This window comes from Serinus canaria, chromosome 6 (assembly GCF_022539315.1).
Source record: "Serinus canaria isolate serCan28SL12 chromosome 6, serCan2020, whole genome shotgun sequence".
Classification (NCBI taxonomy): Eukaryota; Metazoa; Chordata; class Aves; order Passeriformes; family Fringillidae; genus Serinus; species Serinus canaria.
Genome location: NC_066320.1, coordinates 5,418,701 through 5,436,734, shown reverse-complemented (window position 1 = coordinate 5,436,734; position 18,034 = coordinate 5,418,701). Strand labels below are relative to the sequence as shown.

At 38.3% G+C, this 18,034-nt stretch overlaps 1 protein-coding gene across 1 annotated transcript in view; it reads left to right on the top strand.

Annotated features, from left to right (window-relative positions):
- The window catches only part of REEP3 (receptor accessory protein 3), a 36,814-nt gene that overhangs the window by 8,722 nt on the left and 10,058 nt on the right, over positions 1–18,034 (top strand). The window contains exons 2-5 of the mRNA XM_009087568.4: positions 7,774–7,846; positions 11,452–11,528; positions 12,032–12,152; positions 13,467–13,580. Coding sequence (XP_009085816.1) covers positions 7,774–7,846; positions 11,452–11,528; positions 12,032–12,152; positions 13,467–13,580 — 385 coding nt within the window. The remainder of the gene's footprint in view (positions 1–7,773; positions 7,847–11,451; positions 11,529–12,031; positions 12,153–13,466; positions 13,581–18,034) is intronic.

Sequence of the window (18,034 nt, the reverse complement as noted above, 5' to 3'; positions counted from 1 at the left end):
ACGTAAAGCACTGACTTATCTTGTCTTGGGACTTGCATACATTAAATGAGTGAGGCTGCTTTAAAAATGAAGTACAGTTGCTGTTATGAGAATGTATTCTACTGGGCTTTTTTGGCTTTTATTCTAGAGATGTGGTGTTCATGTATTTTTTGCAAAATTTTTTTGCGTTTTCTGTCACCTGCAGAACTTCTGTCACCTAATTAATAATTAGTATTACTGCTCCTGTTCCAATTCTGTGCTGGATAAAATATTATCTTTGTATGCAAATCTGATTGTTACCTGGTCGTTTCACCAGGACTGAGACCTCTGAGTCTTCCAAGAGCTGAAGCTTTAAGACTGTTAAACATGTTTAAAAATGTGCAGGACTTGGCAGTGCCAAGATGAGTCTTTGTTTTGTTTTCTTTATGCTGGCTTTGGTTCTCCAAACATCCATCTGACTTTCCTTGTTTCAAAATTTGCTGTAGCACAGAGCAGAGAAGCCTTTGAGAAGAATTGGCTACTGGCTTGACACAAGTTAGTGAAGTTACTGGAATGAACAATTTTCCAATATACTATATAGATTGCAATGGAAGGTGTTCTAAGGTGTCTTCTGGATTCTTCTCCTTTATATGAATGATGTCATGTTCTTACACAGAAATAAAGACCTAAAAATATGTAGAAGCTTCCAACATAATTTTGAAGACACTAGGCACAAAACTAAGTAGTATAAATAAGAGAGCAGGAAGTTTTTAAAATTAAATTTATGGAAGACAAGACACTACCAAGTGTATTTGTAACTTTAAACCTCATAACAAAGTGAAACACCTCATTCTAGATATGTAATGTTCCTGTTAATCTTGTTCAGCACATCATCTGCATTAAATTACCCATGTCTTTTAGGAGCTCTCAGAAGCACCCTAAATGGAGAGGATCATGTTGCTCATGAAAACTGCATGTGTAGGTTGTAGTACCTCCAAGAGCAGTGAGCGTAAAGAACTTTTTCCAAAGCAAGGAAGCTCATAAGTGTGTTTCTCTGTCATCTGTCAATTACCTTTATTATGTAAACTTTTAATGTGACAGTTTCTTTGAACATGCATGTAGGTATCAGCTTTCATCTTTAAACTTGCAATTAAGACCACAATTTTTTTTACCTTGTTCACCTGCTTTATGAAATAAGTTTATTCATGCGTATACTAAATGAAAATAGAAATTATCTCCTGAAAACTAGGCTTGGTTTGATGTTCTTTAAAAAATGAAAAATAGCAAATCAGTCAGTTTTTCTTCTAACATCCTTAATCCAGCTGTCAGTCCTTGCTGATCATTGAAAGAAAAGCACAGTTCAGTACAAGGACGCATCTTTTTCTTTGATCAAAGTCATGTGCAAGGCTGTCTTAAGAGCTGTGTGAGAAGTCCCTGCAATTGTACCTAAGTGTTGGCTATTTCTCAGTGTTCAGTTGTGCTCCTGCCTGATACTACATCTGGCTGACATGGGGCCACAAATACTTTGCTTCCAGTGGTAAAAAGTCTAGCAACAGAGAAATCAGAGATGATTTCATGTATTTGAAGGAAATCACTTACTTGAGATTTAAGTGTGAGCAGCTTTGAAAATGAATACTTGTCCAGCAGGGATGAAGTTTTGCTATGGAGTTTGAGGTAAGAGCTAGGTGGGAGATGTAAGTTCTCTAACAAGGGTTGTTCTGAGTTTGAAGGCGTTCAGTGTTTGTGCTTTATCTCGAGGAAGTGCTGCAGATGGTCTGGTGGCAGTTCCTGGTGTGTGTGCTTGGAAGGTGTGAGCTCAGCTGAGTGCCCTGCCCGTGGAGAGCCCTGGAAGGCTGTAAACAGGAAGGAGTGCTGGGATGGGCAGGACGCTCTTACAGCAGGAGTCAAACATGTATCATAAAAGCAGGAGGTGAATAGGTGAGCATGCAGAGAAGTGACTAAGGGTTTTATAACAATTTCTATCTGCCTTCCAGTACTAGCTTTTTGGAATTTTCTGTTCAGCTGGGTTTGTTGGGCCTTTTGACTGTGTTTTGAGCAGGATTTGTTATCTGATGGGGTTTTTTTGTTGTTTTTTTATGTCATGGTGATAGTATCTCCAGACTTAGGCCCTTCTGTTAAAATATACCTAGGCTATCCAGCAGCACAAGGAACAATGCTCAGTTGTGGACACAAGTTTTGGGCACTATTTCCAGGCACAGGTGCAGATTGAGTTAGAATGATTTGCAAATAGCTTCTCCCCAAGTACTTCTGCACTGTACAGGATCTATATGTGAACAGGAGGTGAGTTGATTCACAGGTTTTGTGTACCAGTAATGCCCTGTCAACTCATAAATGGGTGACTGGGAGAACTATGTTAAAACACTGATGCAACTTGACCACGTGAAAGAGTTTGCAGGCTGAATCATTAGAGAGGGTAGCCTGGATTTTGCTTCAGGAATTGTTTTTTAGCTGTCCCTTGTTCCAGACTGCCACGGGCCTCTGTGAAGGGGCTATTGGAGCCCATAAGCACATCAGCACTTGTACACATACTCCAGTGCAGAACATCCCTTACAGAGGAGAATTTTTTCAATTTTTTTTTGTTTTGTTTTGTTTTGGTTTTTTTTGTTGTTATTGTTGTGCTCTTTTTAGACTTCTCTCAAGGTTCAGACCGGGATATGTCCATGTTGAGACAACTTGAAGAATTATCTGGCAAAAGGTGCCAGATAATTTGGGGTAGATCAATAATTAGTCCATAAACATGAGTAGATAGGGTACTTGTAATGGAGCCTAGAGGTCTGCATTGGAAAAAAGGCTTGTCTCCTATCAGACTGCTTGCAATTGTTATACTTGGGACCCATTAAATAAAAGTTCCTGGCATAGAAAAGACCCACATTTTAGAGGAATCAGTAGGGATGTCACTTTTCCTGTTAAAATTCTAGGGTGGTTTCTGACTGCTTTAGTAATTGCCTTACTATTGGTTATGCTGTGCTTAGGAAGAATCTGGCAGTTGCTTTGGAGAATTCCAGCTTTCTAAGTTGGAAAGTTAATAGCTGCCTTGCTCTGTTCAAGAATGTGCTTTATTCAGATCTGTCAGTGCTTCTGGGTATATTCTCTAGCTGTTAAGGCATTTTTGTTCTCTGGCTTTTATATTTCGCTCATAAGAATGCTGTGAAGATTTTAACAGACCTGTTTTTGATTGCATTCCTGCATTTTGGTAACTGCAATCTGCTAAAGAAGTTGCTGAATTTCAAGTTCACTACTGTTGGCAGACGTGTTCTTTTAATAGGATTTACGTGATTTTCCCTGCTCCTTGCCCAAAGCCAGGGGGGTTGGAAAAAAGTAGGGTACAATTTCTTGAGGGGTTCAGGAGCTGATTCTTATGCTCCCCTGTCCCTGTAGCAGACTAGCATTTTGGGCAAAGTGTAGTTTTTGTAGTTAGTAGAATATGTAGTGTTTTACTGTAGATTGTGTGGTTAGTATTGTGTATCTGAATAGCAAAATGGAACTAAATTCTGTCATGTGCTGGACAGAATGACTTTGTTTTGTGTAGTGCTTTTCAGAAACATTCAGGACAAAAATGCCAGGGCAAGCTTTTGTTTGTGAACCATAGGTGGTAGCTGACTTAGTCTAGAAGTCACTACCTAGCTGCAACACTCAGGGGGAGGGGTAAGGCATGATTTGAGAGTCTTGCTTTTTTGGCAGTGTATTGGGTTTGTGTGTCAAGGTTTTACTCTTATTTCTCTTTTTTACTACTCTGATTTGATTGGTAATAGATTAACAATCAAAATAACCAGACTGGGTTGGCAATTGCCCATGATAGTAACTGGTGAGTGATCTCTGTCTTTATCTGTCCTCACAGCCTATGATCTTTTCATTGTATGTTCTCTCCCCTGCCCAGCTCTGAGGGGGAAAGTGACACAGTGGCTTTGGTGTCCACCTTGTGTTGGATCAACCCAGTACATGCAGGGTTTTTGGCTTTTCCCCGTGAATAGGATTCTTTCATGTTGTCCTCATGCCTTATTTTGAGCTTGAGAGTGCCACAGAGGTGCACAGCAGGCAAAACTTAATCCATAACTGTAGCCTCATCACTTGGTAGCCAAAACAAAAGGAGAGCAAAGTCCAAACTGCTGATCTTTGATGGGAGTGGCTTGGAAGTATATGGGCAGTATACAATCTAAGCAAAAATGCCTCTGCTTTTCTAGTGTGTGCTGACTGAAATCCCATTGGTAAGGCATATGGCTCTGTTTGTCTTTTTTACAGCCAAGATCAGCCAGCCAAAGATTCAAGCATTGTTCTTTAGATTTTTATTCTGCTATTTAGTTTTCATTAGCAAACTTCCTTTCAAATGAAATCTTGCTTAGGCTAAACTTGCTAACCATATGTGGAATAGTAATTGTAGTTCATCCAGTACTAAAATTGTATTACCAGTACCAGACCTAGTTTCTGCATAGATAGTACAGTGTCATCTACACTACTTCTGGTATTTCCATCTTGTCTGATCAGCTCTTAGAAAAAACTTGTGTGTGTTTATGACAGCAGTGGAAGCCACTCCTAATGTAACTGGGAAACACTTGGTATTGAGAAGGGAAACTGGGCATGGTCAGCACAGCAAGGCAGTTAATCAGGCCTTTTTATTCAGGTCCATGGTTTTGTGGAGGCATGGAGGATTCTTTTATTCTCCAGCCTGCCACTCAAGGGTGTAGCTACTTATTCCTCCTGTAGATGCACACAGTGTCTGGCTCTGTATCAATCCATGGAGATCCTCAGCCTTTGATTGGACCAGTGGGTGTCATCTCTGTAACAAAATTTTTAAGGAAAGGGAATTTAGAGGATGGGGCTGTCTCCAAAGCACCTCATACTAAAAGAGTTTCCTGGATTGCTTTAACTGTTAGGTAAGGAACAGAGAGTGTTCCCTTTTTGCATTTGGAGGAACAAAAGAATAAAGTGCCAAACACTGTTCCATGCTTTGAGCAATACTTTGGCAGAGTGAACAGACTGAACCCTTAAATGCATTGTTGTTAATGTTAATGGCTTAGTGTTTGAGGAGTCTGGATACAAATAGTACTTTTGAGTGGCTTTTATTTGTGTCTTAGTTTCTTTTATTTTTAATACTTTTTAGAACTGTGGCCTTAGAGTTGTTACTATCCAGGTGAAATATGTTCAGTGCCAGAGCAACATGTATACAGATGACTGATATTTCAGTTATCAGTCAGATGCAAACTTGGTTGCTTTGCTTCGTAAATGAGCCTTTCAAGCAATTATTCACTTTGAAGCTATTAAAACTGTAAGACCATAGATTAGGTGGTAATGAAGGCAGTAGGTTGGATTTTTAAAAAATACAGCTATATGGATATGCAAATTCATTGTTGTATTCAGATTTAAAGGCTCTTTGATACTTTTTTATTTGTATTTTTATCTAATATATTTGAGAAACATTTCTCTTTACATGAGCAAAATGTCTGTAGAGGAGGTGGCTGTACCAAAAATGGAATGCTATGGCAGCTATTGAGTCCAGCTAAAAACCTGAAATAGCTGGGCTTACAACTGGCAGTGAAATTACATTGGTAAGCAGGATTATCCATGTATCTACTAATAATATAAAGTAAGTGACATCACACTCAGCTGAAATCTGTTTCCATCTGTGGAAACTGCCTTTGTTTTTGTCTGCTCCATTCGTGCAGTGTGCTGATGCACAGTGTGAAATACAAACCACACTTGGAAAAATAACGCTCGAGCTTTTAAATTTGAAAAGCCATAGAATAATTGGGAACATCCTTAAAGTAGTTGTATGGTTTCTGTAGAAATATCAGATGGATGGGCTTCTAATGTGTAGCGGTAGGTGTTGCTGACAGCTTTGAGCTCTTTGGAGATGTGGATCCAAAGAGGAAAAGGACTAGAACATGTGGGGCTTTTGTAGCCATCTGTGTAGCCCAGGCTCCCTGCTGTTCCTCTTCTGGCTGTTTCTGCCTCACTCAGCTGCAGTGATCTCATTTGCCAGTGTACTGATCCATCATGCATAGATGGAAGGTAAAAGGGAATTTGCTGGCCTTCAGCTATGTTCACTGTTGACAAGTTGGCTTTTGGCCTGTAAAATTGCCTCGTAGGTTTAACTAAAGTCAGCCTAAAGTCAGAGGAGTTTGCCTGAGTGCAGAAGATGGTGCCAGAGTTGGCAGCAGCATCATGGCACATTTTCAATGTCAGCTCTGATTGTAAGGAGATACAAACTTTATGGTACTGGTTCCTATTATTACTGACTAAATGTGCTGATGTTTTGTTTTCATTCTATCTACCCACTTCTAGTGAATGAACAGAAGTTTTTCTAACACTTCCATTTTACAGCAGTATTGAAGACGCTACTGAATTATTCTATATTGGGGTATATATAATAAAATAATATAATAATTATATATTGTGGTGTTAACTGCTGCACTCTGTAGTTTTAAAGTGATTTCCAGAAAAATTCTTTAAAAGAAAAAGTGGTTACTAAAATAGGGGTTTTTTTAACTCCTGATTTGACTAATATTGAGTAAAAAATTTTTCTAGATGGGAAAAACTAGACAATAAACTACCTTTATTTTGTTTCTTATGCTAGTGTTCTTATTTAACTTGAGGTCATCTTTAGTTTTATGATAATCTTGCTGTAGTTAGATTTCTGCTTAAGATCTGTTGTTTCTGAAGAAGTGTTCTTAAATTTCTGTTTTGTTCCGGTTCATGTTTATAGCAGTTTGAGAGTGATATGTTCATAGGATAAATTGCTGTTAAAATTTAAAATTACATTGTTTTTTTCTTTATAGAAGGGATGCTACCTGACAGTAAAGTAAGTGGAAAAGTGTAGCTGAAAAATCTGTAAGGTGAAAGACTCAAGCTGTTTCCCTTTCATGTGCTTCATTGCAAGACACATACATGAGAAGGCTACTAATAGTTATTTAAATAACTTTGGAGTGCTGTTTTTAGAATTATGGAGAGGTGCATAGATGACCAGTAACTGGTGGGGTTATTATGCATGTCATCAGTTGGTGGTTATGATGTTCAGGAACCTCTTCTATATCTTCTCTTTGAACAAATCTTTTCCACCCTTTTAAAGTCTATTTTATGGGTTAAAGGATAAACAAAGGCTTTTTTATCTCTTATACTTAATAGTTATAATTTCAGCCAGAGCAAGGGAAGGTGACAGACATTAGAGCTGGTGTGTTACTGCACAGGGTTTTTCATAGGGACAAAAATCAATTCAGTTAATTCCCACTTTTCCTCCATTTCTAAATATTGCTGTTGCAGAGTTCTAGCAAAAGGAGATGAAATTTTTAAGTCGGTGTTGTCTTAAAATTCTTTTGGTGATGGCTTCTGATAATCTGATAACAGTAGATGATTGTGATTGACTACTGGTAGGTTCAGAGGCTTTTCAAGTGTGATAGCACTGCCAGCACTATCTTCTGGTGTGGATGGGTTGCAGGACTGGTTTTACTTGTTCTCTTACAAGAGAACAACTGGTTTTACATGATCTATTAAAAACAGCCTTACAAAATAGTTTGTCGTCTTTAGGGCATCCACCCTTTTCTGTTCATGTTGTTCTTGTTTTGCCTATCATGAAACTTCTTCCAAGGAACATATAACACTGATTTTTAGGTGTTTTTTGTTTTTGGGGTTTTTTTTTGTTTGTTTGTTTGTTTTTGTTTTTGGGTTTTTTTGTTTTTTTTTTTAATGCTAGACAACAGCATTTTTTATATTAAGTTGGCTGCATTGTTCTAATGATGTATTGTCACTGCTCTGTCATATACTGTGTAACAGATCCTGAAGGCTCTTTCTGTTTTCCAATAGGCTGGTGTTTGGGATGCTGTACCCTGCATACTACTCATACAAAGCTGTGAAGACAAAAAATGTGAAGGAATATGTAAGTCTCATTTCTTTTAGTTACACACCTCTGCTGATATAGATCTGTTACGTTTTCATTGTGTAGTAAATCATGTGAAAGCTTGAATTGACTTACTGTCAGAAACAGCACTTGTGTGACCCTAGTGGTAATGCCGCTAGGGATTAGTGGATTTTGTTTGGAGGGCCAAAGTTAAGGTATCTCATACTTTACATAGTGTGTTGAACATGTTCCAGCATAAAACTATGCTGTATGTAGATTTTTTTTAAAGAGTATTTTTAATGTAAACCTTAAAGTCTTGGTTCAATTTCAGCAAAGTACAAGAAATAATGCGCTGTTAGGCAGGGGTAGAATGAAGGTTTCCTAATCCTGCCAACACCTCAAGTATAAATATTTACAAACTGATTCACAGTGACCACTAGAAGAGCAACAGCAGCTTAATATCATTGTATGGAGCTCAGTAGGGGACTCAAAATCTACCTAAAAAAAGGTTAGTTCTTGTTAATCTGTTTTTCCTAAAAGAGGAGAAAAAATGTAACCAGAGAAGGAAAAAACTTGGTTAAGGTGGTGTGGAGAAAAGAAGCAGAATAGACAGAAGAGAAAGATGGAGAAAAACACAGTTATAGTTACTTCAGTTTTTAATTAAGCTGTTAAATTATTGACTTGTCAGTGTGAGCAATGAGATAATCATGAGAATGTTAACTAGTTGCAGTCACAAGGAGCTTTAATCACTGTGCTACTTCCCTGTTTTAAGAGACAGCCTGGCTTGATTTCAGCAAGTAACCTCTCTTGTATCTTGGCCCTAACTTGGCTGCCCGGCTCAGGGTGGGGTCAGGGCCATCAGTTACTTACTCTTCACTTGGCAGCCACAGCTGTGACCTAGGGCTGTTGTCTCATGTGTGATGTCTCCACTTTGTACCTGGTTGTAGTTGAAGAATGTGGTAACTGTTGTTCCTCCCCTTGAATGTCTTAATTTAGTCTGATCACCCTATCAAGGCCTCAAAGGACATCATATTTGTACTTCTGATTTCTGTGTACGAGCTGATTGAAGCTGATTTGTGAGATGGAGCTGGTGCCTGCCAGAGCTAAACTCAGGGAGAAAAAAATCACCAAAACTAAGAGGAGAATTTTCTCCGTCTCATGCTTGTATTACTCTGTCAGGAAAGTCTATAATGTAAGGAATTTATAATCTTCTTTACCTCCCTGCTCCTTCAAAACTGATCCACAGACTAGGTAGGGCATAGCAGTTTCCAACCAAAATAAAGGAAATAGCTTTAAGAGGTTATCCTTACCTCTTGCACTATGTTTTCTAGAAAAAGAGAAGCAGTATTTTAAAATGCTGGGATAGTCTTCTCACCTCAGCTGTCCAGTAAGCCATGACCTGTCTTTCTTGGGCATCCTTACACAGGACCTCTGCTAGTAGGGCCTGGAGTTATATGTTTCAAGTTATTTTAGTGTGAACTTATGGTCTTTGAACAGTCCCAGAACTTGTAGTCACATACAAAATATTTATGGGACCAAGATGAATAAGAGCCATCTCAGACTTTTTCATTAGCAGGGCATGACAATGATTCATCAGTGAATTATCACTCCATTGCTGGTTGGGCTGACTGTTCAGATAGGTCCTAGGGATGATCCATGGCTGTCATTTTCCCAGCTGGGTCATTTATTTTTTCACAGAAAAGGGTTTAGATTTAAATACAGCTTTCCAAATGGCACAGGTCTGCTGCCACTCACATTATGGCCCAAGCACAACTTCGTTTCCAGGGTTTTGTGTGGCTCAGGAGCCATCTGTGTTTGTGGCTGAATTGATAAGAGCTTTGTAACAGTAAAATATTTCACTCAGCCACTACTTCCATCACTAAAAATCAACCAAACAAAAAGAATAGACTTCTTGACTTGTTGTGTAGGTCATGATGCAGCAAATTGGTCGAAGACTATTTCTGGGGGAAAAAAAGTGTTGAACTGACTATGGTAATTTAAAAGACTTCTGGAATTCGCTGCTAAAAAGTGGAGGAGATTTATTTGTTCTTGTAATTACCCTGGTTTAATGGAGTTGACTAAGATATCTGAGACACTTTTTCCACTCTGTTGCACCAAAATCCTTCAAATCAGAATCTGCAATGTAGTTTATAAGTCTGAACAGACCAGCCTTTTAAAACCCGGCTTCAAAATCCTGACCTGAAAGAATGTGCTTCAGACAGAGCCAACAAAGATGAGTTTAACACTTGGATGCTAGGAAAAAACCCCTCAATGAAACAAATGTGTAATCACCCTTTGAACATGAAAAATAAAACTCAGTTGAAGCTTCTGTTACTTGAAGTACAAGACAGTGTTCTGGGTAGTGTGAAATCTGACCTTCAATTTTTCATGTCCTTTTTTTCTTTTTTCCTGGTATGAAAACCCCTCTAGGTCACTCAGGTTCATTTGTCAAGGATACTTGTGGTACCTACTGCATTAGTTGTACTAGAATATGATTTGTGTTTTATAGAATCTTTGCCCAGTCCTCAGCAGGAGTCCTGGCACATCTCATGTGCCCTTCTGCAGGGCTTTATTTACTGTTCCTAGCAGCCCAGGAGAAATTCCCCTTCCTCTGTTGTTTTTTATTGGGCGAATAGGTGTTGATTAAAGAAAGAACAGCTTGGATAAATCATTTTGGGGAAAAATACAGTCTTGCATAGTGTCTTAAAAATTGCATTGCATTATGCTTAAGCTGATGGGGCAAGGTTGGATTTAATTTTGTTTTCATTCAGGTGTTGACTCAGGTTCATGGAAGGGTCACCAGTCTAAATGTCACATGGCCTGTCAGCAATGACTTCAGCTGTTGTGTACATTTGTCTTCGTTTATTCAAGCCTAAAATATCTAAATCCTCTGAGAGACTGAAGTGAAGAATGTTATCACATGACTGAGTTTCTTTTCAGACTGAAACACTGAAAAGCATTTAAGATAAATGGGTCTCAGGTTCTGACAGAGGAAGTGGTTTTAAATTATAATGCACATCCATGAAATAGGCAGCAGTGTATCATTAGGTTTTGAGCAGTTATTTAAATCCACTTCAAAAAAGATTGTTTTAAAAGTGAAGATTAAATCTGAGCCACATCCTCTGTGGGAAGGTGTGCGTGTATATATATCCTCCCTTCGAAAGGGAGAGAGTACCATGAATTTAGGGCTCAAACTAGTCTCTAACAATTGTGGTGGTTTTGTTTTATTCTTTGTTGGTTTGGTTTGTTTGGGTTTTTGTTTGTTTTTAAATGGTTTTGTGTTGTTGCAGTTTTTTTTTTTTCTAGGAATTTAAAGAACATGTGGATGTTCAGTTTGTACAAATAACCAGTGGTGGTTTGCAATGACCCATTTTGGAAATACATTGCATTTGGCATCTGATAGCTTAAGAAAGACAAATGCATGGGAACTATTTCTGTAGTATTTATCTGAAAGATGTAATCAGCTTAGGCAACCAAATTTGAGCAAATGCTCATGAAAAATGAGTGAGTCTCTTAACTGTTATGAAACAAGCTACTGTTGAATGTCTTGCTTTGACAACTCTGAACACACTGTACAGTGTATAGTATGTTATGTGTAAAGGTGAAATCAAAGCTCTTAGTGAAGATGGTATTTTAATTTCCAGGTTCGCTGGATGATGTACTGGATTGTGTTTGCCCTTTATACAGTGACTGAAACAATAACTGACCTGACAGTCTCTTGGTAAGACCCTGCTTTTTATGAACTCTAGAGTTCATAAAACTATGTTGTTTCTGATGTTTTTTGATTTGTACTGATTTATTTTGTGTAAAGAAGTTGTGCTTGTTGAATAGCCCTTTTTATAGGAAAATATCTTTGTGTATAAATGAACAGCACCTGTTTTTAAGTGTGCTCTACACTGTCACTTGAATTAGGGACTGTAACATTTCCAGCTTTACTGTAGAACCTGAACAGGGGAATGGAACTCTTAAAAGGATGGCCTAGAATTTCTCTGTGCAGCAATGTATAATGAAAAGCAAGTATAATATCTGTTGTAATTTCTTATATTACAGTAGTCCATAAATCCATAATTAATTTAATTTTTGTTTAGTGTAACTCCTTGTATTTGAAGAATCCTATATGCTAATATAATTGTGGTTTTTTAAAATATCTCTTCATAATGATTAATTACTGTGCATTTTCTTACTGCAGTTGTTGATTTTGTGCAAACTTTAACTTGTCTGTAGGTTTCCACTGTACTATGAACTGAAGATAGCTTTTGTCATCTGGCTCCTTTCCCCATATACTAGAGGGGCAAGTTTAATCTACAGAAAATTCCTCCACCCACTGCTTTCTTCTAAAGAAAGGGTAAGAAATTACTTCTCAAATTTTTAATGCCTAATATGGAAACGCCATATGCTGAAATAAAAGCTGTTGCTAGATACACTATAAAAGCAGAGCAGCTTGTTACTGTCTTGCCTGGCAGCATGAATTTGGACTAGCAGAGGCAAGTGCGCATGACTGTCCATGTCTGTGCTTCTGTTTAACTTGTCTGAGCAGACAAGGTCCTGCTTCCTATTGCCATGAGAGCTTGGTGTTCCCTGCTCTGCTTGAGGCACTCTGAGGAGCCCACTGGAGTGGAAGTGATGCAGCTTGACTTTCTACTGCAAGCACATCTACAGTACTCTGCACAGAAGCATGAACACAGCTTTACTAAAAGCTGTTAATGTTACCATTTTTTTCTAGCATGAACTAGTAATAATGCTTCTCAGGATGATTGACATCAATGACTTCTTTTGGTTTGCAAACTGGCAGGATAAGAGGAGAGACTTGTTTCTGAATTTTAAGACCAGTCTGCAACAGTAAATACCCAAACCGAAAAATAGCTAGAAGATGGTTAGCTTTAGTCCAAGTATGACAGGGACACAGCTCTGCTTAGCTCTTTTTCAGCATCCTGTTTGGATGTGTGGAAAGAGCAATTAGCAAAGACGTGAAGACAAGCACTGAGAAACCTCGCACTACAGAAACTAGCATTTCTAAAGGTCAGTTCATAAGGCTAGACTTGGCCTTCATTAGGCAAAGCAAGTAGCTGACAAGATTGCCACTGATAGGAACAGTAAGGTCATCTTGACCTTCTGAAGGTTGTGCTAGAAACAATTTGCAACTTTGTAAGTTGCCAGGATGCTTCCCTGTAGTCTCCAAGCTGTTGGTAGTACCTTGCAGACTTTTTTCTTCAACTCCAGACGTTTACCAGGGCTGGGGATAAATGCCATGACTGTATTGTCCTTGGTGCTCAACTATTTCAAAGCTGGGGCTTTGAAAGCTCTTTGTAAGTCTGCTCTACCTTTCCAGGGAGCTCGCTGACTTCTTCATGTTAGATGATGTTATTTCTTGAAAAGCTTCTGTCCAACAATTTAAGCTTACTCTCTGTAAGGAACTTCTTGCAATGTTTCTGAGCTGTACAAAAGTGATCTACTTTATCTTCTTGTTTAACCACATATAATCCTTTTTCTAAATGAGAGAATTGTAAGAAGGAAACATCTGAATACCAAGATATATCCCATTAAATATTTTCTTAGCTATTTCTTCTGTCTTCCTTTACTGGTGGAAAAATAATACTGTGGAGTAATTTTGCTCTCTTTATGAACAGCCTTCTAAAGTTTAAATATGTTTTTATTTTAGGAGATTGATGAGTACATAGTCCAAGCCAAAGAAAGAGGCTATGAGACCATGGTGAATTTTGGAAGGCAAGGGTTGAATTTGGCAGCAACTGCTGCAGTGACAGCAGCTGTAAAGGTAAGTTTCTGCTTGCATTAATTGCTTTTGAGTTTGATATAGAACAGTGCAATTGTACTGAGGATTTCCAAATCTTATATAAAAAAGATAAATTCTGCAAGTGTACTGAAAACCTGGGACACAATTAAAGGCTTGCAGCCCACTCTTCCTCATACTGTGTTTGTTGATTTGTTTAAGATGGCTTGTAGTTATTTCTTGGATGATCAGATCAGTTTACTGATCTGAAGGTACCATTTGGTTTTCTGTACAGGCTTTTAATAAAGATGACCATTGTTTCTTTTCTGTCTCTGTTGTGCTTTCTTGTTGATAAACAAACTTTTGAAAGGATTTCTGGCTTTTCTGCTGTTTTTCTCCAATCAACCTGAGGTAATGCCACATATGAATTAAGGCATGAAAGACTACTACTATGGTTAAAAATTCTATTGACACAATTAACCTGTTTGCAACTTGTTGGGTGAATTATTAAATTAATATACTAAGCATAAGCCTTCCTATTGGTGTTTAGCATACACTTGCTTTGTCATATGTTTTCCATTAAATTATGGAGTAATGTGTTGTTTTTCCCAGATTACCTTCCTACAAAAACTCATCACCTTCAGTATTTCAGAGAGCTCTGGGTGTAGGAGGACAAAATACAAGCTTATATGTAAGATTCTAAGCAATTTGTGCACCACTGAAAGGAATATACTTCAGACAATGTATATCCTACCTAATAGTAATTTAAACCAAAACAAACAAAAAAAAAAAAAAAACCCGAAAGAGAAAAAGGTGTATGTCAAGTGAAATCACAGGTTTAAGACAATCACAATTAATTTCTTGCTGGGAATAAATGGAACCATTGTGCTCATAGTAACAGCACTGAAAACCTGAGCACTGTCAGTAGGTAACAGAAGACAGTGTAGAGATCCCTGGCTGTCAAAGTTGAGTATGTACAGCTGGCATTTAGCTTAAATGTCTGGGCTTCTATGTGAACTTCCTGCATTATAAATAAAAGACATTCCTAAAAATTACATTTTCACATGCTACCTCAAAAAGCTTTGGAAAAGTAGTCATGCATATCTTGTTTGTTCACTTTCTCTCTTTTTAAAGATATGTGTGGGTGGTAGCATTATGACTTTGTTTTTAAAAACGGTCATAATGAGCCTAAAATACTGAGAAAGTGATTAAATTTGATCACTGTAGGGGTTTTTTTGTTATTCAAATTCTTAATATTGCCTTGAGACATGAAATAATTTAGAATGCAATAGAGTGCACCTCCAAAGGAATGAAAGTATCTGGAGTGAAAAATAGGTTATTTAAATAAACCAAATAAACCCAACAAACAAATACCCAAAGTGCTCTACTGAGAGAAAAAGTTTAATAGCTAAATGCTAAAATGCAAATTCTTTGTATTACAAATGTATTACAATAAGCACCTGTAAGGATTCTTATGTTTTGTGTGTGCTCCTTATGTTTGGCTATGGTTGGATATTTCCTTGTTAATTTTTAGGGTGTAACAGAAATATTGTAAAATAAGTAACACCAGTATCTCCTCCCACTTTCTTCTGAAATAATGAATAACTTTTTCTGAAATGTCTGTGTTTAGATTTCATTGCTATTCAGCTGTGACTGGCAAGATGCCTGCTCCATTTGTTAAAACTTGTTAAACATGCTCATGAATATTTGTACAGAATTAGTTCAGTGCAGATCAGATGCTCGGGAAAAACAACCACCACAATACCATAGACCTAAAATAGGCATGATTTTTAAACAGTATGAAAGAGGAGACTCACTGAAAAAAATCTTTATTTTGGCACGTTAAGCCTCTTGGGTTTGTCATTCCAAAATGCTGAGCGTGCCTGCTCCGTGCAAGCAAATGGACACAATGCACGTGTTCTTGATTTTGTTCCCTGTTTTTCAAGAGTTGACTGCTGCCTCCAGCAGGTGAAAAGATTATCCCTTCACCAGGAGCTGGTGGAGCATGCTATAGGATTTCAGGAACAGAACTGTAGTAGTGGGATCAGTCTTGATGGGAAAGAGGGCACACTTTCATCACTCTTCTTTTTTTTACCCTTTTTTTTAAATAGAGCACACGTGGTTATTCTGACATAGCAGATCTCACATTAGGAGAGGGGGAGAGGCTAAACATGTGTGCAAGGTTAAACCTGTCAAAAGACACTAAAATGTCCAAGAAAACTGCTTATGCTGACTTTAGGAGAGTGTTAAAAATGGCTTGGAAACTTGCTGAAATATTTTGAATATCAAATGTGGGAGAAAGTTATTTTCTTCAAGGGTTGTCAGAGGAATAGGGGATTACCATTAAAAGGCTTGTTGGCTCTGTTAGGGAGTTTGGAGCAGCCAGCCAGGTCAGTCTACTGAAATTTGACATAGATTTAAACCTGCTCCCCTATAGTTAAATTTAGATGTATTTGGCAGGAGTAGTGGCTTATACCTTGCATTCTCATACTGATGTTTTTAGCTGGTAGTAGTTAGCCACTGTTCATATAAAATGTAGTGTTTTCAAAACCTGCTAAATAACATACATTAGCAAAATAAATTGTGTTAAATTAGCATGCCAGAAAACAAATCTTTGTAAAATCCTGATTTTGGGAGATTTAGAGATGAAAGATAGTCTGTGTTAAAGTTTTTTTCTTTATACTGAAAGAAATTTTTATTAGTAAAAATCAGAAACAAGATGCCTCAATAGGCCCAGTGGTTTATAGATTTGGGGAAATTATATCCACAACACTTAAGTTCCAATGATATATCTCATACTTTATTGCATCTTCTTTTCAAGTCTTCTGAGATGATGGTTACCTCTATGTTTCAATTTCTGCCAATCCATGAATTCAGATTTCTTGAACTACTTAGTGAAACCTGGTGTCTTTATCAATATGAGCAGGGGGACTGCTATTTAAGCTGTGAAATACCTTGTTCCTCTTTATGAGGTCACACAAATAGTGTTAATTTGTAAAGCAGTGGTGGTGATAATATGTTTTGAGGACTGTGTTTTCTGAATGCCGCCTGGTCATCCTGAATCTGCTGCCTTTTTGCTGATTATTATTCTCCTGGCCTTGCTCACCCTTCCCCTTATCCCCAGTCAGGGCATGGCAGAGGAAGGAGCTGTCTTGCAGCCAGCTGTGGCACACAGCCAGTGTCACTCTGGGGAGCAGTGCTGCTTTCATCCTCCTCCCTGCTGGGGCTGCCTGGCATGCTGCAGGGGTCATTCACAGGACAGCAGTCCCTGAGCAGGCTGAGAGGGAACAGGAGTCATTCCCTGTCAGCTTGGATGGGATCAGGGAGAGAACAGCTGAGAATGTGGGTGCTGCATGCTGCCCAGTCCATTGGGACCGTGTCCAAGGAAGGCAGGCAGCTCCAGTCAGTGATCCTGGCCACTGAGGGGTGCAAGTGCCATTGAACAGCAGAGAGTCCCTGAGGCAGACAATGTGCTGTTTGTTTACAGCAGCTTCCCTGGGTAAAGCATACAGACCGCACAAGTACATGTTCAATAACAGAACAGAAAATGGCATTTCATATATGAGGGTCAGCTGATGAGACTAGTAGCTTACTAGAGGCTAAGTAGTCTTGAAAGGAGACCCTTAAATGGGCTATATTTATTTCAAAGAATTGATTTAGAAACATATTACAACTTTAATTGGTGTTTCACACTGGTCACTGCTAATGCATGTGGGCTCACAAAAATATTTAGTATGCTTTAGGAAATACTATTGAATAATAAAGAAAAATAATTCTTTAAGACTTGCACTTTAAGACAACACAGAGTCCGCAGTTCATCTCTCCTCAGTGTTTGCCCACATAGAAATTTTAGTGCTGAAGTTATATGATTAATTTTCTTTTTCCCTGGCATGTAATTGTAAATATGTGTCTCAGTCTTTTGGGCTGTAATTTAGTTACCAGCCTCTGGGCTGAGTGCAGCCTGATGTATTCCTTCCTTACTGGCAGGGACTGTTGATGTAAAGGGCCAGCAGTGGTAACTGCTCTGCCATCTTCTCCTGAGCAGCATCTTGGGCTGTGTGTATCTGGGGAGAGGTGATGGCTGCTGCCATGTCCATGGCATGGGAGTGGAAGCAGGAGAACCTCTTAAGCTCCACCTACACCTGAATTACTCTGCTTTTAGCGCAAACATGTTGCTTTCAAGCTGTAACTCTTTGACCTTTCAAACAAAATATTAAAGCTCTTAAAGCATTATTATTCTAAATGTGAACGTTACTCTCACATTTCCTGCTGTAAAGGGTATTTAATCTCACATTTCCTGCAGTAGAAAGGAATTTAATATTTTTCAGCCAGACTTTCATCCTGAGCTGATAGTAATCCAGATCTACACAGAATGCTTTGTTTCAGCAAAAAGCAATTAACTGCTGCTTTTGGGCATGGGGGTGGAAGAATCTTAAGTCTTAAATGCAATGTGAGCACAGTGCTATGCACACTCCCACAGAACACCTTGAAATTTGTCC